At 39.7% G+C, this 24,653-nt stretch overlaps 1 protein-coding gene across 1 annotated transcript in view; it reads left to right on the plus strand.

Moving 5' to 3' along the window:
• Nucleotides 1-24,653, plus strand: part of LOC145982934 (leukocyte elastase inhibitor-like) — a 44,930-nt gene that overhangs the window by 12,355 nt on the left and 7,922 nt on the right. The window contains exons 3-7 of the mRNA XM_083116231.1: nt 11,555-11,676; nt 15,306-15,485; nt 16,778-16,991; nt 19,017-19,237; nt 19,569-19,748. Of these exons, the coding sequence (XP_082972357.1) occupies nt 11,555-11,676; nt 15,306-15,485; nt 16,778-16,991; nt 19,017-19,237; nt 19,569-19,748 (917 nt within the window). The remainder of the gene's footprint in view (nt 1-11,554; nt 11,677-15,305; nt 15,486-16,777; nt 16,992-19,016; nt 19,238-19,568; nt 19,749-24,653) is intronic.

Genomic DNA, 24,653 nt, shown 5'->3' on the forward strand with positions numbered 1-24,653 from the left:
CACGTGGGCTATTCACGGAGCCTGGTTTCTTTCCAGTTTAGCCGAACAATAAGCGCCTGGAACGTCTTGTAATATACATTTAGTTTTCCTGGCAGAAATGAGGCATTGGGTCTTACAATATTGTAACAAGGTAAACAATATCTTGTCATCCAAAATGTAATTGTATGTGGCTTAATCATCATGCTTGGAACATATAAGTAATCATGAATATATGATTTTAAAAAGAAAAAAAATCTACTAATAAAAATGAGTAAGATAAAAAAATATGAGTAGGATACAAGAATGCAGGAAATGATTACATAGATACCTATAAATAATGATACAAATAAGCAAAACGAGAAAATACACAAAAAAACAAAGGGGTATATATACTATATATATGTTAATACGCTAGGGTTGCAAAATTTGAGCAACAATGTAGATTTCAACAATGTGTGTATATAAATGAAAGAAATAATTCAAAATACAAATATGCAAGATGCAATTCAAAAATATAGAAATAGGCAATTTGACAAAATGGAAAAAGTATATGTACGTTTAAAAATCTGTGAGAAAAAATGAGGTTTCAACGCTATTGTGTGGAAATAAACGGATGTGTGTATATAATGTCTTGAGAAGTGAATATGATGAAAGGTTAATGATCATGAACCAGGAAACTGTAAAGGATTGTCATTGTCCGTGTAGTTTCCAAGGCACAACAGGCACATTTTACTTCATGTTTCGCAGCTCTTCCTTTGTAGAAATGAAGAATCTTTGATCGTCCCTTATGACGAGGATCTTCCCGTCTCGCGTAGTGGCAGCACCAAACTTTTCCCTTGCTTCATGCAAGAGCTGCAGCCGAGCTTTGCACAAATCTTCGTGAATGGAGATCCGGGTTCCCTTCAGTTTGCTTTTGTTCCTCATAACCAGGGATTTTGTCCTGTAACTGACAAACTTCACGATTATAGGGCGTGGCCTGTTGGATTTTTGACCAGTCCTATGCGAACGACAAATATCACCGTTTTGAATTGTCAATCCAAGCTTGTCCTCGAAAAGTTTTATCGCTATTTTGTCGGTATCTTCATTGTCCTTTTCAGGGAGACCAAATATTCTGATCGACTGGCGTCGTTGGTATTGCTCCAGTTCTGCAGTTTTTTCTTCCAAATGAGTGCTAAGATTGGCAATGTTTCTTTCGCACGACGCGATTTGCATTTGAAACTCGTGCACTTTTTCACTGTTGAAGTTGAGGCTATGCTGAAGCGCTTCAACTACAGCAGCTGTGACCCTCTCTACTATTAAGTCTGCTAAACTCTTCTGCCAGTGTTGCCAACAGCACGAGAGAAAAACGGGCTAAATCGCACCCAAAATGGAGCTGAAATTCACATCCAAGGGGCTAGATTTATAAAGGTTCGGCTGCGTACTGAAGAAAAATCTGGTTCTGGTTTTTGTGTGTTTTGGTGCAAAATTTCTGAAACTCAAGAATCGCAACTAATCAACTGTCAAGATGAGGGGGCATACGCTCAACTAAATTAAATTTTCTTACCTTAAATAATTTATTTCCCCGTAAATTGTGGTGCAGTAGATTACACAAAAGCATTACACATTTTCGGCATATTCCTCCTTCATACATATGCACACGCACAGTCACACACACACACGGCCGCACGCACGAACTAGTCTCTGGTCGAGCCTCACTGTCAGGCCCGTAGCTAGAATTGATCTCCAGGGGGGGCTCACGGGTTATCAGGGGGGATTTGTAAACCAAGTCCATTTTTTTAAAAAATATATTAAATGAAAGTAAATTATATGTGTGGGGGGGCGCTCATTCATTTATAAATATCATATACTACACAAACACTACATTTTTCTAAATCTTTTAAAACATCTCTTGAAGTGTTAATTGACTGATACTGAAATTATCCCTTACACACCCCATACTATTTTAGATGATAGAGATATGTATATCACACACAAAAAACGCACAATATTTAATCACAGTGCCTACAGTATATTCCACCCCCGGCCGAAGCAATTAAACTCCCCTTCCTTCCCAAAACTTGGGAGCTGTTGTTGACCTTTCACGCAGATGGGGAGGGAACTTGCATGATGACATCAAAGTCACAGATTTCTGTCTAAAAGGGAGGTTGCAACAGGGACAGTGAAGGTACAGATAAATAAGCTCCCCTATGAAAGGACTTTCTGAAGTCTAGAGAATATTCTAAATACTTGCAGCTACTTCTGCTCATAAACAAAATGAGCGAATGTAATAGATACTGTTCATATTCTGTGGAATTATCCTTAAAGTTGTGAGTTGTCTACATTTTCACTCTTCACTGCAAACAAATTATGCAAAATAGTTTACCTAATGGAAAGGAGAGCTGATGGCAGTGCCAGGAAGGGCTGAGCCCCCCTGGCCCCTGCCTGGCTACGGGCCTGCTCATTGTTACGAACGATTCGTCGATTCCGCACCGCATTTCTGTGATCTTTCAAGGACCAGATGCAATGCAACTGAACAAAGATTCACATTTTCTGGAATCGACGATATCCGTAATTCGCCTCGGGCTACACAGCATACCAAAACCAGAAACAAGGGGATAAAGTGACAATGTGCACTTGCTACTTGCTCTCCAAGAGCTTGCAGGTGCAGAGGAGGGTCGGTTAAGTGAATTCTACTTTGGAGTTTACTGAAAATACCAAAAAACATTTCATTACTGAAAGAGCTAGATTTGTAGCAAGATTTCTCTCTGTAGGGCTAAAAAGCCCCTTGGGGCTTTTGCTGAATTTTGGGGCTGAGTACGTACTCAAAAGGGCCAGTTCTGGCCCCAAAAGGGCCAACTTGGCAACACTGTCTTCTGCACTACTTCGGAATTTATTTGCGTTTTCACGCAATGTTCTATCGTCTCAATGAGAGACTCCTTGCTTACCTCCTGGGGTCCCTTCGCCTGGGTGGGCGACGGGTGGCCGCTGTTGTCCCCTCGGCCGCTGCTCTTCCTGCTGCCCGATCCACTCGGCGTGGTGGACTCCTTTCGCTGTTTCCGAGTGTGCATCTTCTTTTGTCCACAAAAACCGACACAATATCACAAACCACAATAAAAGTCACTTAGAACTTGGACACAAGCTTATTATTGCCCCGAACACTGGTTTTAACTTTCCGACTTTACGCACCTGCGAGCACTTGGAACTGAAACACGGAGCTAAGCTAAGCGTAAGCTAGTCCATCCGCCATCTGAACCTTTTTTTCCGGGTCAATTTGAATACTGTCCAGGAACCTTTTTTTCCGGGTCAATTTGAATACTGTCCAGGAACCTTTTTTTCCGGGTCAATTTGAATACTGTCCAGGAACCTTCTTTTCCGGGTCAATTTGAATACTGTCCAGGAACCTTCTTTTCCGGGTCAATTTGAATACTGTCCAGGAACCTTTTTTTCCGGGTCAATTTGAATACTGTCCAGGAACCTTTTTTTCCGGGTCAATTTGAATACTGTCCAGGAACCTTTTTTTCCGGGTCAATTTGAATACTGTCCAGGAACCTTTTTTTCAGGGTCAATTTGAATACTGTCCAGGAACCTTTTTTTCCGGGTCAATTTGAATACTGTCCAGGAACCTTTTTTTCCGGGTCAATTTGAATACTGTCCAGGAACCTTTTTTTCCGGGTCAATTTGAATACTGTCCAGGAACCTTTTTTTCCGGGTCAATTTGAATACTGTCCAGGAACCTTCTTTTCCGGGTCAATTTGAATACTGTCCAGGAACCTTCTTTTCCGGGTCAATTTGAATACTGTCCAGGAACCTTCTTTTCCGGGTCAATTTGAATACTGTCCAGGAACATTTTTTTCCTGGTCAATTTGAATACTGTCCAGGAACCTTTTTTTCCGGGTCAATTTGAATACTGTCCAGGAACCTTTTTTTCCGGGTCAATTTGAATACTGTCCAGGAACCTTTTTTTCCGGGTCAATTTGAATACTGTCCAGGAACCTTTTTTTCCGGGTCAATTTGAATACTGTCCAGGAACCTTTTTTTCCGGGTCAATTTGAATACTGTCCAGGAACCTTTTTTTCCGGGTCAATTTGAATACTGTCCAGGAACCTTTTTTTCCGGGTCAATTTGAATACTGTCCAGGAACCTTTTTTCCGGGTCAATTTGAATACTGTCCAGGAACCTTTTTTTCCGGGTCAATTTGAATACTGTCCAGGAACCTTCTTTTCCGGGTCAATTTGAATACTGTCCAGGAACCTTTTTTTCCGGGTCAATTTGAATACTGTCCAGGAACCTTTTTTTCCGGGTCAATTTGAATACTGTCCAGGAACCTTTTTTTCCGGGTCAATTTGAATACTGTCCAGGAACCTTTTTTTCCGGGTCAATTTGAATACTGTCCAGGAACCTTTTTTTCCGGGTCAATTTGAATACTGTCCAGGAACCTTTTTTTCCGGGTCAATTTGAATACTGTCCAGGAACCTTTTTTTCCGGGTCAATTTGAATACTGTCCAGGAACCTTCTTTTCCGGGTCAATTTGAATACTGTCCAGGAACCTTTTTTTCCGGGTCAATTTGAATACTGTCCAGGAACCTTTTTTTCCGGGTCAATTTGAATACTGTCCAGGAACCTTTTTTTCCGGGTCAATTTGAATACTGTCCAGGAACCTTTTTTTCCGGGTCAATTTGAATACTGTCCAGGAACCTTTTTTTCCGGGTCAATTTGAATACTGTCCAGGAACCTTTTTTTCAGGGTCAATTTGAATACTGTCCAGGAACCTTTTTTTCCGGGTCAATTTGAATACTGTCCAGGAACCTTTTTTTCCGGGTCAATTTGAATACTGTCCAGGAACCTTTTTTTCCGGGTCAATTTGAATACTGTCCAGGAACCTTTTTTTCCGGGTCAATTTGAATACTGTCCAGGAACCTTTTTTTCCGGGTCAATTTGAATACTGTCCAGGAACCTTCTTTTCCGGGTCAATTTGAATACTGTCCAGGAACCTTTTTTTCCGGGTCAATTTGAATACTGTCCAGGAACCTTTTTTTCCGGGTCAATTTGAATACTGTCCAGGAACCTTTTTTTCCGGGTCAATTTGAATACTGTCCAGGAACATTTTTTTCCTGGTCAATTTGAATACTGTCCAGGAACCTTTTTTTCCGGGTCAATTTGAATACTGTCCAGGAACCTTTTTTTCCGGGTCAATTTGAATACTGTCCAGGAACCTTTTTTTCCGGGTCAATTTGAATACTGTCCAGGAACCTTTTTTTCCGGGTCAATTTGAATACTGTCCAGGAACCTTTTTTTCCGGGTCAATTTGAATACTGTCCAGGAACCTTTTTTTCCGGGTCAATTTGAATACTGTCCAGGAACCTTTTTTTCCGGGTCAATTTGAATACTGTCCAGGAACCTTTTTTTCCGGGTCAATTTGAATACTGTCCAGGAACCTTTTTTTCCGGGTCAATTTGAATACTGTCCAGGAACCTTCTTTTCCGGGTCAATTTGAATACTGTCCAGGAACCTTTTTTTCCGGGTCAATTTGAATACTGTCCAGGAACCTTTTTTTCCGGGTCAATTTGAATACTGTCCAGGAACCTTTTTTTCCGGGTCAATTTGAATACTGTCCAGGAACCTTTTTTTCCGGGTCAATTTGAATACTGTCCAGGAACCTTTTTTTCCGGGTCAATTTGAATACTGTCCAGGAACCTTTTTTTCCGGGTCAATTTGAATACTGTCCAGGAACCTTTTTTTCCGGGTCAATTTGAATACTGTCCAGGAACCTTTTTTTCCGGGTCAATTTGAATACTGTCCAGGAACCTTTTTTTCCGGGTCAATTTGAATACTGTCCAGGAACCTTTTTTTCCGGGTCAATTTGAATACTGTCCAGGAACCTTTTTTTCCGGGTCAATTTGAATACTGTCCAGGAACCTTTTTTTCCGGGTCAATTTGAATACTGTCCAGGAACCTTTTTTTCCGGGTCAATTTGAATACTGTCCAGGAACCTTTTTTTCCGGGTCAATTTGAATACTGTCCAGGAACCTTTTTTTCCGGGTCAATTTGAATACTGTCCAGGAACCTTTTTTTCCGGGTCAATTTGAATACTGTCCAGGAACCTTTTTTTCCGGGTCAATTTGAATACTGTCCAGGAACCTTTTTTTCCGGGTCAATTTGAATACTGTCCAGGAACCTTTTTTTCCGGGTCAATTTGAATACTGTCCAGGAACCTTTTTTTCCGGGTCAATTTGAATACTGTCCAGGAACCTTTTTTTCCGGGTCAATTTGAATACTGTCCAGGAACCTTTTTTTCGGGTCAATTTGAATACTGTCCAGGAACCTTTTTTTCCGGGTCAATTTGAATACTGTCCAGGAACCTTTTTTTCCGGGTCAATTTGAATACTGTCCAGGAACCTTTTTTTCCGGGTCAATTTGAATACTGTCCAGGAACCTTTTTTTCCGGGTCAATTTGAATACTGTCCAGGAACCTTTTTTTCCGGGTCAATTTGAATACTGTCCAGGAACCTTCTTTTCCGGGTCAATTTGAATACTGTCCAGGAACCTTTTTTTCCGGGTCAATTTGAATACTGTCCAGGAACCTTTTTTTCCGGGTCAATTTGAATACTGTCCAGGAACCTTTTTTTCCGGGTCAATTTGAATACTGTCCAGGAACCTTTTTTTCCGGGTCAATTTGAATACTGTCCAGGAACCTTTTTTTCCGGGTCAATTTGAATACTGTCCAGGAACCTTTTTTTCCGGGTCAATTTGAATACTGTCCAGGAACCTTTTTTTCCGGGTCAATTTGAATACTGTCCAGGAACCTTTTTTTCCGGGTCAATTTGAATACTGTCCAGGAACCTTCTTTTCCGGGTCAATTTGAATACTGTCCAGGAACCTTCTTTTCCGGGTCAATTTGAATACTGTCCAGGAACCTTTTTTTCCGGGTCAATTTGAATACTGTCCAGGAACCTTTTTTCCGGGTCAATTTGAATACTGTCCAGGAACCTTTTTTTCCGGGTCAATTTGAATACTGTCCAGGAACCTTTTTTTCCGGGTCAATTTGAATACTGTCCAGGAACCTTTTTTTCCGGGTCAATTTGAATACTGTCCAGGAACCTTTTTTTCCGGGTCAATTTGAATACTGTCCAGGAACCTTTTTTTCCGGGTCAATTTGAATACTGTCCAGGAACCTTTTTTTCCGGGTCAATTTGAATACTGTCCAGGAACCTTTTTTCCGGGTCAATTTGAATACTGTCCAGGAACCTTTTTTTTCCGGGTCAATTTGAATACTGTCCAGGAACCTTTTTTTCCGGGTCAATTTGAATACTGTCCAGGAACCTTTTTTTCCGGGTCAATTTGAATACTGTCCAGGAACCTTTTTTTCCGGGTCAATTTGAATACTGTCCAGGAACCTTTTTTTCCGGGTCAATTTGAATACTGTCCAGGAACCTTTTTTTCCGGGTCAATTTGAATACTGTCCAGGAACCTCTTTTTCCGGGTCAATTTGAATACTGTCCAGGAACCTTTTTTTCCGGGTCAATTTGAATACTGTCCAGGAACCTTTTTTTCCGGGTCAATTTGAATACTGTCCAGGAACCTTTTTTTCCGGGTCAATTTGAATACTGTCCAGGAACCTTTTTTTCCGGGTCAATTTGAATACTGTCCAGGAACCTTTTTGTCCGGGTCAATTTGAATACTGTCCAGGAACCTTTTTTTCCGGGTCAATTTGAATACTGTCCAGGAACCTTTTTTTCCGGGTCAATTTGAATACTGTCCAGGAACCTTTTTTTCCGGGTCAATTTGAATACTGTCCAGGAACCTTTTTTTCCGGGTCAATTTGAATACTGTCCAGGAACCTTTTTTTCCGGGTCAATTTGAATACTGTCCAGGAACCTTTTTTCCGGGTCAATTTGAATACTGTCCAGGAACCTTTTTTTCCGGGTCAATTTGAATACTGTCCAGGAACCTTTTTTTCCGGGTCAATTTGAATACTGTCCAGGAACCTTTTTTTCCGGGTCAATTTGAATACTGTCCAGGAACCTTTTTTTCCGGGTCAATTTGAATACTGTCCAGGAACCTTCTTTTCCGGGTCAATTTGAATACTGTCCAGGAACCTTTTTTTCCGGGTCAATTTGAATACTGTCCAGGAACCTTTTTTTCCGGGTCAATTTGAATACTGTCCAGGAACCTTCTTTTCCGGGTGAATTTGAATACTGTCCAGGAACCTTCTTTTCCGGGTCAATTTGAATACTGTCCAGGAACATTTTTTTCCGGGTCAATTTGAATACTGTCCAGGAACCTTTTTTTCCGGGTCAATTTGAATACTGTCCAGGAACCTTTTTTTCCGGGTCAATTTGAATACTGTCCAGGAACCTTTTTTTCCGGGTCAATTTGAATACTGTCCAGGAACCTTCTTTTCCGGGTCAATTTGAATACTGTCCAGGAACCTTCTTTTCCGGGTCAATTTGAATACTGTCCAGGAACCTTTTTTTCCGGGTCAATTTGAATACTGTCCAGGAACCTTTTTTTCCGGGTCAATTTGAATACTGTCCAGGAACCTTTTTTTCCGGGTCAATTTGAATACTGTCCAGGAACCTTTTTTTCCTGGTCAATTTGAATACTGTCCAGGAACCTTTTTTTCCTGGTCAATTTGAATACTGTCCAGGAACATTTTTTTCCGGGTCAATTTGAATACTGTCCAGGAACATTTTTTTCCGGCTCAATTTGAATACTGTCCAGGAACCTTTTTTTCCGGGTCAATTTGAATACTGTCCAGGAACCTTTTTTTCCGGGTCAATTTGAATACTGTCCAGGAACCTTTTTTTCCGGGTCAATTTGAATACTGTCCAGGAACCTTTTTTTCCGGGTCAATTTGAATACTGTCCAGGAACCTTTTTTCCGGGTCAATATGAATACTGTCCAGGAACCTTTTTTTCCGGGTCAATTTGAATACTGTCCAGGAACCTTTTTTTCCGGGTCAATTTGAATACTGTCCAGGAACCTTTTTTTCCGGGTCAATTTGAATACTGTCCAGGAACCTTTTTTTCCGGGTCAATTTGAATACTGTCCAGGAACATTTTTTTCCTGGTCAATTTGAATACTGTCCAGGAACATTTTTTTCCGGGTCAATTTGAATACTGTCCAGGAACATTTTTTTCCGGCTCAATTTGAATACTGTCCAGGAACATTTTTTTCCGGGTCAATTTGAATACTGTCCAGGAACATTTTTTTCCGGGTCAATTTGAATACTGTCCAGGAACATTTTTTTCCGGGTCAATTTGAATACTGTCCAGGAACATTTTTTTTCCGGGTCAATTTGAATACTGTCCAGGAACATTTTTTTTCCGGGTCAATTTGAATACTGTCCAGGAACATTTTTTTCCTGGTCAATTTGAATACTGTCCAGGAACATTTTTTTCCGGGTCAATTTGAATACTGTTCAGGAACCTCTTTTTCTGGGTCAATTTGAATACTGTCCAGGAACCTCTTTTTCTGTATGAATTTAAATACGGTCCACGAACATTTTTTTTTTCGAATCAATTTGGATACGGGTCACGAACTAATTTTCAATGAAGCAATTAAAGGCCTGCACAAGACCTGGAGCAGACCCGTTCGCGAGACATCGCTCCTGAAATGCCATGCAACCTGCGCAACACCCTCGCTTGAGCAGCTTGTATGCCCACCTGCACAGATCGTTCCTGGCAGGCATTGTAGACCCGGCGGGTACCCGCAGTCTTACGATACCTAGTAGGTCTCAGTTCGTTCTTTCCATCAACTGCAGACCCCTCCCTCCACATGACGTAGTTGCTTCGAGTAGAAACTGCACCTGGCCCACACCGTTCTGCAGTGTTGCCAACTGCAATAGATTTTCACTACTTAAAAAAGGGAACTCGAAGCTTCGTAAGCCACATCACCAATGAAATGAGATTTACGAATGTTGCTACCCCCCCCCCCACACACACATTGAAATAGGTTTTCCGTGGCACAGGATCCATAAGTATATGTCGTAAACAACCAATATACGTATATATAGTGATATAGGACAGGACTGAAACATGTCACGTTCGACGCTGAGGTCGCGAGTCGAACAACACACTGTTCTACTGCGAACACCAGGGCCGTAGCCAGCCAGGGCCATTGCCGTTACCCTCGTTTGGGGGGTAGGGCCAAGTACTTGGATAAACGTGCCAACAAGAACAATCACAATAATAGTAATAAAGTAGCATGAAAGGCATTATAATCCTTATAAATCACGCAAAAAGGGGGTAGAAGTCGGTTCTCACGCGCATTTGTGTTGAAACAGAGGATTAGAAATATTTTTTTTCAACACGTCAATTTCACATTAGCTAATAAAGGAAAACAAGCACACAAACTGTTTTTGAAAGAAAGAAAGTACATGATAAATGCATTCCGAATGTACAGACATATGGCATGTAAAATTTCCATCTACAATATTTTCTTTTCACATGGAGCGACGTATTACATAATCAATTCATCCAACTCGTAACAAACCAACATTAATAGCAAATAATATCACGGGCCGCCATAGCATTCTCTGTTTTAAAACTTTTCTCACTTAGATCGTTCGGCGCTCAGGGCCGACTCCCGCTACCCCTTTGCTACGGCATTGAACTTGATGAGACTGGATAATATTTTATAATATATTTCTACTTTCATAAAATTTGAAATCAAGGGGTTGCAATTACCCCTCCATTCCCCCTCTGCAGGTGCCCTTGGCCGTCTGGAAGGAAAATGCAAGAAAAATATGAAAATTAATTCCATCTTGAGTACCCTTTAGCCCTGCTACTCTTAAATTCTGCTAGTCTGTTTTTCCTTGTACTTTAATGTTTGACCCCCACCCTGACCCTTCCGTTAGACTTAATTTCCGTCCAAGGTTGTGAGCAATGCACCCTACCCCCTCTGGTTGCGCCACTGCGTGCCTGGTTAAGGTACCATGCAATGAAAAGCAATTAGTTTTCAGTGAGGAGATTTTTGTTTGCTCGATCATTCATTTAAATAAATGAAGCTGTAATACTGCGTGCATTTCCTGGCAATAAGATAAAAACTGCTTACGCTGAACTGAAATCGCTAAGTATATAAATTCTCCTTGGAGGAGAGAGCTCCTCCTAGGACCTCGTAGGATATACGAGCTACGTAAGTAGGCAACACTGGCTGAAGCTGTCCACGTGGTGATGAAACACCTGGAGCGACACGCTGCCGGAGGGCTGTTTCCTTCCAGCAGGTTTTACAGGCGCCCGGGTCTTGTTGAATGCCCAGTTACCTTGTAAGCGCAGAGCGCCTGGAAGACGAAGAACCAGGGTAAAGACGCAAGTCGACTCGTTGCCGTGGGCAGGCTAGCAGGTATACCTGTCCTCACGGGCAAGCGGGCAGTGGGTAGGTAAAATGCAGACTATGCTGGCCACTAGAAGCAATACGCAACATGGACTGAATTTAAATTGTTCGAGAAAAAATGTTCCGGTCCTGTTGCGGAACCCAATAGAACTCATTAGAATTAGTGTTCCTGGACCTTTAACAACCCCGGTTATAACTCCGTGTATGCCACGAGAACAACTGAACTCACACTTAATACTATTTAATTGTTTCTATTTTTCAGCTTTTATCCTTCCGGCCATTGCAATGGTGATTGGCAGCGAAGTCCAGCCGGGAAGCAAAGGACATTTGCGTGGGACAAGACTTCGTGAAGGCGCCAACTCTTTTGCATTAACCTTGCTTAAGGTAAGTTCACGGGAACAACCAAAACGGTGGTTGAATGTAAGGAAGGGGTCGACTTGAAGAGCTTTTTAGCATCGAATGTTAACTCTGTATTGCAACGGTAGTGCGAGTGGTCGGAACAAAGAAGCTCGCGCTGCTGAAAACTGCTGGTAGCTGTAACCCTCCATGCACTCACATCCCCTCTCGCGCGTTCATTGGTAGATCCCTCTCGAGTTGTACTTGCGCAGAGGACTTGTTTTCGTTCGCCTGCTCCATACATTCCCAGGAGAGAGTATAGGTGTGTTTCACCTACGTCACAAACTGTTGCATTGTGGGATCGAGCAGCAATGATTGTAAACATACGGAATTCAAGCCGGCGGGTGGGAGATTTCAATCTTGTTTGCGGTCTATTGTGCACTATTTGGTTGTTTAACAGAAACTCACGTTTATCCACGAATTTTCCGAGAAAGAACAGAAGGTGCCGCGTCGTGCCAACATTAATGAACAAAGCGAATATTACAAAGTATGCAGTGAACATTTCCTCTCAAATAAGTTCATATGCCACCTTTGTCTGAGACTTTTAGTACAAATGGATCGAACTGGTGTGCTTAATCATACTGGCAATAGTGTTTCCTTGTTTTTTGGCAGAAAGGTGCTGATACTTCCGATAAGTTTGACGATAAAAATGATAATCTTCAAAGTTTAATTCATCTTGATAATTGTACGTGGTTATGTATTATTTTTCGTTCATTAACACGAACTGTTATTAATTGTTATTCGATCCATGAGAAAAGGTGTCGCTAGTAGGCTTTGCGTACTTTTTTTTAAAAAAAAAAACCTGCTATCAAAGTATCCCAAATCGGTTGATTGGTTTGGTTTATTTTACTTCGCTTTTATGCCAGTTTTGGCTACTCGTGAAGACGAGGCTGAGTGATGATATGTTAAAGCGAAAATCACAAAGAACACATGCTCAGGCTGGGATTCGAACCCGGGACCCCTGGCATCGTAGGGCGCTGTTAACCACTTTTTTATTTTTTTATATCTAAAGGAAAACCCCTATGCGGAAGTACTCCCCATCATTCACACGACTTTCACTCATATCAATTGGACTATTTTCTCTATTTCTCAGGACAGACAAACACAAATACCCATGCCTTACCCGGGACTCGAACCCGGAACCCCTGGCGTTGTATCGCGATGTGTTAACCACTCCGCCACGGAGGTCGACCACCAATCAGCTATGGAGGCCGCTATATCCGAAATTGTTAAAGCCAGGAGTGAAAATACTGTTTTCGAGCAACTCAAAATTTTACATTACAGCGCTTCAACAAACCTTAAAAGGAAACAGACGATTATGGCGGAGTCTTGGAATTTACAGTTAATCTTTACTGGATGTAAATGTTTCAAGCAGAATCCTAACCAGTAATAAATACGAAAACAAATTGATTCCAGGTAGCTGGGTCAAGTAAATGTACACACGTGAACTACAGTTGGGCAGAGGTTTAGGCCCCTTTTCATTTGGTTATTGTCAGTGGCGAAGCTCCTATGAGGCTTTTGAGGCTTAGCCTACCCAAAAAATGTTGAAATTAAAATGTTCTTTTACCCTGCAACAATCAAAGTTTGTTAAAATGAATTAAACTATGTAATCCGAACGTTTGGTTCCGCCGATCCTTCCAGATATCTCGCCAGTCAGGCCAGAAAGAGAAGAGCGCGTTCGGTCCGAACTGTGAGGCTTTTGACGAAAAGCCTCGCGTAAAAAGGCAGCTACAGGGTGAGTTCTGCGTAGGTGTAAGGGGAGTGTAAGGGGAGGGGACTGCCGATTTGCTGGGTGAAAGCGGCTAGCCTCAGAACCGACCTGTTGTGCTTCTAGTCTTCTTGTGCAAAGTGCGTCGTTCACGTCGTGCATTGTTGAATGTTAATTTACTTCAAGTGCATGCGCGCGTGTGGTTGTGTGTGTGTCACATAGTGTATTTATGTTATAAAAATATAATACTGTGAAATTATATGTTGAAAACTCGAAGAGGATTTGCAGTGAAATAAATGTAAGTGAACAAGACTTCGTGGCTCTCAGATGCTTAACCTACGAAATCTTGGACACACTGACTGTACACATGGAAATATGTTTTGGAGATCTTGAAAATATAAAATTTGTTGAATTGCTAAACCAAAATAGCTTTGGGGGATATAAACTACATTTTCTTGTGATGAAATTAAATAACCTTCTGTCTACATATCCATTTTTCAACAAAGAACGATTAGAAAATGATTTAAAGAATATCTATGCTGATGAAGAAAAGCATTTACCTCCTGCAGACCTTCTAAATTCATAGTTAGCAATGATCTTCAAACAATCTACAAAGAAGTAACACAACTTATCAAGTTGGTCTTGACATTCCCTGTTACAACAGCTTCCTCCGAAAGAAGTATGAGCACCCTCAAGAGAGTAAAAAAATATCTCCGCAATTCAATGAAAAATGAAAGATTAAGTTCTCTCAGTACAATAGCCATTGAAAAAAAAAAAAAACTGGTTAAAGAACTTTCTATTGATTAAAGGCTTCAAGGAAAGAGTAATTGATACTTTTGCGACCAATAAGAATCGACGCATGGACCTGCTGTATAAAAAAATATAAGCAGATTTTTCAGCCTACCCAGTATTTACGCCTTAGCTTCGCCACTGGTTATTGTCCGGTTCATATGGATCTACACCGCAAAACATCGCCTTTTCTCCATATCTTTTTCTGTTCATTTTGCAAAGAGTTTGAACATATGAAAAATTACAGCTAATCCCAGATGACACGACATTGTTATTAATTTTGTGCAATGTTACCGACATTTTACACATTACTAACAAACGTTCAGTTGGCGCAGGTGAAACGAACGCTACGTGGTGGGTATTTCCTTGCTGACGTCAAGCAACTTCGCCGCAAACATGGAGGCGGTGCGAATCCTGACGTCACATGAAACCCACCTATAAGCTTATTTCCTCTCTGGCGCCTGACCTTGAAAGGTATCTCTATCTGCCAATCCGAGCGGGGCTGACGAACTGCTCAACACGTTTATAATGTGTTATTTGCTCATAAATTCTGCCTTGGTCAGATTTTCAGTGTTTTATTAAACATGGAAACAAGGCTTAATAGGGTTACCTTCACTGGGCATACGCGATTAACAGACCGAAGCGAAGTGCTATTGAGAAGACAGCCCAGTCCGAGGGACACGCAAGATATATGTGCTCCATGTTGTGTTGTCACTCCGGTACGAAAGGTTGAATTTATTGCTGCAGGTTTGTTTTCAAGTGACACGTGTCGCTCCTATCTGAAAGTTACTTTAGAGGGTGTGTGTGCTGGAGTGCGTGACAGTCTATTGTCAAGATGAGGTACTAAGATTATAGGTTTTCTGTGTTGTTAAACGTAATCTTGTTTGCTTCATTCTATAAACCAAGCAATTTTAGATATACGTAGATTTGTTCCTTATACTTCACATCTCCAATATAAACTTTACGGTCTGAATGACCTCTGTTACGTATTAATTCTACCTATCATCAAATGTCATAAATCCGACACACGTTTGTTCCCAGAGATTTGACTTCATATTTAGTGGAAGGGTGTCAGTCAAGTTACACTGGAATATATCTACTGTTCTTCCATATTTTCCAGCAACTGTCTTCGAAACATGACACCCTGGTGTCATCCCCCTGGAGTCTGACATCTGCATTGTTGTTGCTGCGAGAGGGAGCCAGGGGGAAGTCTGCACACGAACTTCAGACTACGCTGGGGCTTCCTGAAGATATTCGTGACGTCAGGAGTGATTATAGTGGAATCGTCACTACCCTAAAGGTAAGTCTCGGAAATTTTTTCATAGCTTAAATCAAGCTCTATTTCGTGAACGTTGTATTCTTGAATTCCAGTCATGATTATCCTGAAATGTGCTTTTCCCACGAGACAGGCACTGTTTTAACATAATCTTATACTAAACTCTGTTCAGAGAAAGTGGCACATACTTAAAATGACCAACCTTATTAAATGTGCCACTTTATGTGAACAGAAAGTAGTAAAGTTCCCTGTGCATATAGAACCGTGCCATGAAGTCACATTTAGGGGATGTGGGGGTAGGGCCCCACACATACTCAAGCTCGGCCATTTTGGAAGTGATGTGATCATCACCATTCTCCGGACGTCTTTACCTCCCAGGGTTGCCACCAAGTATCCCTTTAGTTGAGGCTGGGTAAGCCCCAGAGTCGCTTTATTTGGACAAGGTCGGAAAAATTCAGACCTTAGATTCCCCACTCCTGGAATCGAACCCTGGTCTCCCGCGTGGTTTCAACTTGGTACTAACTTTCAACTCCGTAAATATATAGCAGTCTGAAGTCACAGGAAAAAAAAAACAGGACGAGAAAGTATTTAAAACACGGTGACGTTTGTGAAAACAACTGGTGTTCGAATAAATTTTCGCCGCAGATCGTGGATGGTGGGAGGGGGGGTCACTTTTGAGAACTATCCGGTATCGTGAAAGTTATTAGAACTTCAAAGTTCCCTAAACTCTGGGAAATTTGGCTTTTATGTTAAAATTTCAAGGAGATATCTTCCAGATGAAGCAAAACTTCGTTCAATGTATCTTGCCTCACATAAGTTCCTGACCATTTGAGCAAGGAGAATCACAGTGGCGGCGATTGTGTTCCCAAACCGGGGGGGCAAGGTGCCAAAATTAGGGGGGGGGGCAAAGACAGTAATTTCCCTTGTAGATAAGGTTTAGCATAGTGCGGGGTTGCGGAAAGTGGGGTCCCTAATCGCCGCCACTGAGAATCAATTATGTTCTTCAGTATTCTTAATGAGTTTATCTGTTGGATTTTCAATTATAATATATAATTATTGTTTCTAACTTTATGGAATGTGCGAAAATGTAAATCTTTTAACAAAGAGTTTCTTGTCTCAAAATTGCGTACTCTCGATCTTGGCTAAATATAGGATTTCAGGACTTGTTTAGCAGCTCCAAAAAGAGTGTACAGTACATATTTCATTCATTAATATTAAAAAAAACATGCGTAACTTGTCAGTTACTATAGGGACACACGGTGAGGCTCATTTAGATAGGCTAGTGTTGAACTTAATTGTTTTGCATTTGTTTCCAGGACAATGAATCGAAAAACGTTTTGCAAATAGCGAACGCAATTTTCCAAGACAAGACCTTCACACCTCTGGACTCCTTCAGTCAGTCCCTAAGAGCAACCTACAATTCTTCGGTAGAGACCGTAGACTTCCATGACCTTCTCAAGGCAGTAGAAGCAATCAACGGTTGGGCAGATAAGCACACCAATGGCCTCATCAAGGAAATTGTCTCCACAAGTAAGGAATACTTAAAATTACTTCTGACCTCAATAGTTTCTAAGCCTGTGGACATTTTTGATATAGGTATATTTGGTGGATCCTAAAAGGGCCTTATCAGAGCCAAAGGGCGCACGACTTAGGGAGCAAACTTATAACAGACATGTGTTCCTTTACTATCGAAAAACCTGTCTTGCCACTACCAGTGTGGAGAATTTAGCTAGCGTTCTATATCTTTACGACACGGAAATGAGTTTTCCACAAAATCAGAATGTATATATGAATTTGTTAACAATAGAAAATAAGAAGTCTCGGCAATGCGTTGAAACAGGTCAACAGACTTTAAGAAAAGATAATTAAAAGAACTGTTTTGAGTGAAAGTCTGTCCGCAAGCAATATTAAATGTAATTCTTAATAAAGTGTTAAATGAATACAACAGGCACAATTGAATGAATCGTTGTGAAAATAATTTAAAAAAACTGAAAGAGTGCCTAATTCTAACAATGATTCCAAAGTATGAAATCTAAATGATTTATATTAATGGAAAGCAAAAACTTAACAGAAACCTGTGTGTCATGAAACAAGTTTAATTATTTTTTTTATTTATTGACATATTTGACCAGTTGGTAAAGGGATTACTTTGCAGCCTTATAAATATTCAGTATATATCAAAGTATCAAAATAATTATTTTATATATATTTAACAATATACATATAAAATATTTAGTGATTTACTTTTATATGTAAAAATATATATATGTAATATATAATAATTCATATATGTATATACATAAATATATATTTGTGTGTGTTTGTAAAAAAAGCTCCCTCTCCCCACCAGTCTCCAATTATTTCGCACTCTGCTATATTTCATTGTGATCAATTCTGGCTGATGGTGTTGATATTTCGAATATACGTAGTTCTCAGGATTCCTTGAACATTTTGACATTATTAGCTCGTTTGACATACACATGCATTTGTTATTGCCCCTGTTGGTGTCGGTCACTACCTCTTTAAAAGCAAGTGATGGAAAATCACTCCAGTCAATATCCATATTAAGCTCTTAGGTTTAATGGCATTCTTTAAATGTGACTTACGGTTTCGATTTAGTGTTTAACTTGCAAATTAGTGACAATGGTGAAATAAAATGAAAAATCGTGTCGAAAGTCGAAAATTAACACATCAGGGGAATCTTAACGTTTCGGAACACATTCTGTGGCTCCATCGTTCTATACTGGAATCCGTGGAGCAAGTCCTCCCATAACGGAAGAGCAGGGGAAAAGCGAGTTGGCGGAGCAAGGTAGTGTGCGCTGCTGCAAAGGGGAGGTAGCTGCACACACACTTCCCCTCCTACAAGTTTATTGGTCGAGCCCTCTCGAGTCACCACTTGGGCAGAGACTAGTTTTCGTTCGTTTACTCCAAAGATTCCCGGGACAAAGTATAAAAACTACTGCTTTGAAAGCAATAAATGCTTGTGTTATAATAACTTTCTCGAAATTGGATAACTCTCCAACCAAGCACGAAAATTACTTTCGTAATTCTCAAATATTACGTAGGTAAGTTAAACCTAATTAAAAATATTGTTCCTATATTGGTACAAGATACTATAATTCCCTTTGCAGAGAGCGATTTGACTTCTAACCTTCACAAGTAAGGATGTAGAACCCGATTTAAATCTTCCGGAATACTTTTGTTTTCTTATGTTAAAATGTTAATTCATTATCACGTGGTTTCTTTGGATTACAAGATTTTCCTGTTTTTCTCTTCTCTGGTCCGGCACTGATCCTTTATCGAAGTGGATAGCTTCTAAACTGCTAGGTTGTTTGAAATTGCATCATACCGGTAGATTTTTATGGTTCCCAGATCGATTCATACGTGTTGGTTAAAGCTTAGCGGCCACAGCCTTTTCCATAATTTATTTTACACATATATTTTCTAAACGCATTAACAAGAATAGTGACACATTTCTTCTTAAACTGATAATCTGGGAGTTCTATAAATCTCAAATTTCCATTAATCTGTAATGCCGCTTATGCTACTTTTCAGAAACCGTGTCTACTGGAACTAAGCTGGTGTTGGCGAATGCAGTGTTCTTCAAGGGAGTGTGGAAGCACCCTTTCATTGCAGAGGCTACTACGGAGGAGAACTTCTACCCTCACGGCCACGACAAGGAGGCAGTTTCTGTTCCAATGATGAAGCAGCAGGCAAAGCTCTTGTATGCCGACGTGAAGCACTTGAAGTCCCAGGCATTGGTTTTGCCTTACGACGTAAGTACTCTTTTACAATTCTTATACTTGTGACGATTTAATCACAAAATTACTTTTTAATTGTATGTTCACATCTGATTCAGTTTCGGCGTTTAAAGAAGGAACCGACAGACCAGCCACGAGGTTGGAAGCGTGGGTTAACGAGATTTTGAGAGTTTTACTACGTCTGCGTTTTTCTATCACTGAAAATTATAGTTAGTGGTCTTATGATTTACCTGTGATTTCTAGATCCAGGAAATTGTGGCTTAAAGTTAATACATTATTTTGTTCTTCGTAGAATGTCTTCATTTTAAATCTTCAAAACTATTTTAACATTTGCTTTCTCTTCCAGAGTGAAAAATTCTACATGTTGATCTTGCTGCCTCATGAGGATTCCAATGTGGATGAAGTCATCTCAAAAATGTCATCCGTGGACGATATTTTGAATGAAATGAGCGAGAAAACAGTGTCTGTTTCTCTCCCAAGATTTAAGATCGAGAGCAAGCTTCATCTGAACAATGCATTACAAGAGGTAAGTATTCGGTTTTGTTGACTTTTTCATATATTGGAGATGGTGTATTGTAGAAATTAATTGCTATTGTGTAATGCTTGCTTACTCCTTGTACGGTAACTGGCACTTCTGGGTTGAAATGATCCCATTGAAAGTCAATTAGATTGTTAGTACCCAGATGTATCTGTAACTGTATATTGCATCTGGTACACTTTTGGGGGGATAAATATGACTGCAAATATATCTACAATTAGCTGGTATCGGCGGAAAATAAAATCCTTATATTTCAATATGGTCTCTACCATGGGCGTAACTTGGTATATAACTTTGGGGGGTAGATACGAATTTGAGGCTTAAATTTGGGGGGGGGGGCAGAGTCAGAGTTTTTCATCACATAATAATAGTGTCCAGGATTATTCGCTAAATAACTATTGCTAACAAAAATATTCTTAACTTGTAAATTTTAAAAACCTTAAAATTTTGGGGGGCGATTGGCACTTCCATAAATTGCGTCCCCCACGAGGAAGATCTTTCACGTGAATGAGTGTGCGAAAACGGATTCATTTCTTCAGGGGTCTTCAGCAGACCCCCATTTAGGAGAAAGTCAGTCATGTGGCCTTAATCTGCCAAAGAGCTCCCTTTATGTGGAAAGTGTTAAAAATATTTGAAATAATTAATCATCTAACATTATAGGAAAAGGTCTAAATATGGGCGAAGGTTTAAATATGGGTTTTGGAGTTATCAGCGCTCCCGGGTGCTGCAGCCTGGCAGATGCTATGGGAACTGGTTATCTGTCAAGGACAAAGGTTGCGGCACAAGAATTCGGAAGAGAAAGTGGTGGCTAGTTTCGGCCTTGGACGCTGTTATAGGGTTGCGACGTCCGAAAACTTTTTGCAGGTATGTTTTAACCAGTGTTCGGAAATTTCCTTTTTACAAGGTAACTAGTTACAGGTACAGTTACTTGCTTAAAAAAGTTATAGTTACAGTTACTCATTTTTAAAAAACTCAGTTAGTTACTTTTGCAGTTACTTTCCACTGGAAATTTTCTTGCAAACAAATTACACAAATCGATTACTAATTGTAATACAATAGAAAAATCTATCGGATGCAGCTAACGTGAGGGGGACAATTATGAGGCCACAGATGAACAAACTACAGAAACTAGACACACTTCACAGCACACAACTGACAATAGCAAACTGAGAGCAATAGGAAAGAATCCTCCTCCTAATATCATCTTCCTGCTTCTGGGAAATCCACTCCTCTTCCGAGGTATGCATATCACTTTAGAATTGAGGACTACCAAACAAAAGATGAAACATTTGATAAACCTGTCACTCTGAAATACCTGGAACAGAGAGCCACCGACTGGCCAAGGTCAAGAGACAAATTTAGTTCAGCAACTTTCTCTTTTCTGTTACTTGTAACTAGTTAGGCTACTTCCAAACACTGGTTTTAACTCGGCGTTTTTTGAATTCTCATCTGCCTTGTATAGGTTATGATATTAGCGGTACATAAAATAAATGTGGGCTTTTATAATGAAATGATTTGTTTGTGAAATATCTACCACAGAGAGCAAAACTAAATTGAATAAGAAAAATACCGTGATGGTCTAAATATGGACTATGACATGAGGTCTAATGTTGAGATCACATTTTCAACAAATATTTGGATGTTTATCCTAATTTAGATTTTTCTCATTCCGGGTGATTTTCAAAACAGATTATTCATAAATATTAATTACGTATATAATCGTATATAATGTTATAGCGATCAATGGCTGTTTTTTAAATGTTAATTGCTTTTTGTGATATTGTCACTAGTGGCACATATTTAGACCACAATTTTGAAATACAGAATTTTACTATTTTTTTGAAAATTGCTTTTTTTTAAAGAAAATTGAGATCTTGTATACTTTAGCATGCTATTACATTTAAGAGCCCGTATCACCGCTTGTGACGATACCTAAAAAATAGGTTCTTGCGTCGACCTTCTGTGCTCGAACAGTCAAGTGTGTGGCATTTAAATTTTACTGAGTTAAAGATCAAATATGAAATTTGTTATGTCGTTAAGCCTTTTTTTAAATACATTATTTATTACGTAGTTTTCCTTATCTCAATTTCGTAAAATTCACTTGCTCGCCAATTATATGTAATAACTTAAATCAACATTTTAAACAACAAGAAAGCTTCTACTGTTCTTCTACAGCAAAGAAATGAAACTGATCTTACATAATTTTCTTTAGAATGTCTGTAGTTTTTCGACGTACAGAGCAATGTATGTAAATTTTAACTTCGACTTTTCTCAGCTAGTCGCGCTAGCCGTTTCCCCCTCTGTACCGCTCGCGCCCCTCATGAACTCCCCTCCACTCCCGTTCCTTTTTTCTTTCACAATCGGCCAGTCTTCCTCAAGTGGCAAGAAAACCGCATGCTGAGAGCTAGGAAAAGAAAAAAGAAGGCAGGGAAAGGTTTTGGGGGAGAATCAATGGTTTGGGCGATGCTTGTAAACAGTTCTTCACTACGCGATATCCTCATACTAAATCACGATGGGGTTGTAGTGCAATGACAACAGTGAAGGACGGTGGATTTCCCCAGTATATTGTTCACAAATGGGAAGGGCTGATTGCACAGACTGAAGTATACCTTTACAAAAGGTTTGCCCGCGAAAGAAAAATTGTGCCAAATTATAACTTTTTTTTGTTGTGAGAACACGAAAGTCCATTACCAAGGAATTTTTTTTTAGGGTGAAGGTGACTTTACCCAAAGTTTTTAGGTAAATATTGTGTAAATTCTATCTGGTGGTGGATTATCATCCAGTCATGCAAATGAATGACTTTTTAGCTGTCGATCATAAATAAGTTCAATGAACGTTCATTGTAAGTTTGAGATATTCCTGAGGGTCAATGGTAAAAAATACTTGATGACCTGTTATGGAAATAGTGCTATTTTTAAAAATTTTGAACGTCCGTTCAATTTAATTTCGAATTTGACTCTCTTCATGATTTGTAAGTAGGGGGATAAAATATATTTACTTAATACTTTACTGCGTTATTTTATCACCAATTACATATATATATATATATATATATATATATATATATATATATATATATATATATATTACAGTCAGACCCAAAGAAGTCACAACATAAGATAGTTCTGTGTCATCATATACAAAAATACTTTTAGGCATAGGTCTTATGTAAAATAAAATACATTAATTATATGTTGTTTTTTCTTTCCCAAAGACATTATTTAGTGGAATAATATGACAGACTTACTATTGATAATGACCATACAACCCACACCATAAAAATTTCATTCACTTCAACTTTCTGGGGCCGGCCACCGTGGGGGAGTGGTTAGCACATCGCGCTACGACACCAGGGGTCCCGGGTTCGAATTCCGGCTTGGCCGCGGATGTTTGAGAGTGTCCATTCATCAATTTCATCATATCATCACTCATCCCCATTTTCGCAAATTGGCCAAAAGTGGCACAAAAAGCGAAGTAAAATAAAGCAAATCAATCAACTTTCTGGATATACGACAGATCCTCCGATTATGGGGAGCAAGGGCCTTGATAAGAGTTCAGCTGACGAAATAAAGCCCTCATTCCATCTCACTGTTTTTATTACATTGATGGGAACAAAACAGGGTCGTGTGTGTTCCGACGCACCTAAAATCACTTTATTAGATGAATTTCAACTTCAATCTCAGTCGCACCATTGTTCTCTGCTGGCGCATTATTTTCCATCTCTGCCGTTCAAAGACTATTGTACGTATAAACGTGGTTTAGTACCGCAAATTCAAAAGAACTACACATGATTTATTCATGTGCAATATATGGGCAATTTATTCTGCAGACACATACAGATAATACAACTAAAGAATAAAATATGTGGAGGTGTTAATAAGAAATTTGCTAGTGGGAGAGTCCAATTACATAGGAAGTAATACACTACCCTTTCCTTACGTAGTTACTTGGAACTTTCGTAGGTCTGAAAATAGTATTTACTTTTATTTCTATAAAAGCATAATGTTGTTTAAGAACGGTTATTAGATTCCTCTGCACTAAATTTCTAAGTGAGGCTATTAAGGGGCAACTTCTCCCTTCCCCCCATTTACTCACCGTATACAAACAGTGTGAATACGTTTTTGATGAAATGGGAAAATGAACCACAGCAAGAAACTAATAAAATACGTCTGTTTTTATGAACAGCTGCAGAATTATCTACAAACTTGTTGAAATTCACAGTTTTGCTAGCTTGTACTCATTGGACGAAATACATACAGCCAGGGACGGAGCTACAAGGAGGTTAGGGGGGATGAAACCCCAACAACATATCTAAGCTCCCTGTAGCCCCCAGATTTTTATAGTACGGTAGACGCCTTTCGATCGAAAATTAAAGAAGTAGAAGCTATCTTACGTAATATTTTCCATTATAAAACTTCCCTTAGGGCAAGGCCATTGCAATGTTCAAGTACATTTCCTGCTTTTATAAGATCGCAAGATTATTACAACGTGTTGTACGTAAAATCGTGGTTGGAGGTGGCAGCTGCAGATCTGCATGGATCAACAACGGACATTGATTATTTAATACGTACTAAGTAATTGTTAAATCACAAGTCTCCAAAATTGCCAAAAAAGATTTACAGATACTCTGCTGCCTATCTGGTAGGTGGATGTGTTCAGTGGCTGTGGGATTGCTGTTTGGTTGTTGGAGGGTCAAACGATGATAATACGATGCCTACGAAGCTAAATGATAACAATTATTATCCTATGTAAATCATGTCACTATTTTTGGAACGAGTGTTAAAAATTAATGTTTATAAGTTGGAGGATGTTACCAATTGTATTGTGAAGGTAACACTGAGAGAACAAACATATTTTCAGTGCAAATTCACCTACACTAGGAGACAAAAGCAT

The sequence above is a fragment of the Lepisma saccharinum genome, unplaced genomic scaffold (genome assembly GCF_977018435.1).
Source record: "Lepisma saccharinum unplaced genomic scaffold, izLepSacc3.1 HAP1_SCAFFOLD_467, whole genome shotgun sequence".
In the NCBI taxonomy this organism is placed as follows: domain Eukaryota; kingdom Metazoa; phylum Arthropoda; class Insecta; order Zygentoma; family Lepismatidae; genus Lepisma; species Lepisma saccharinum.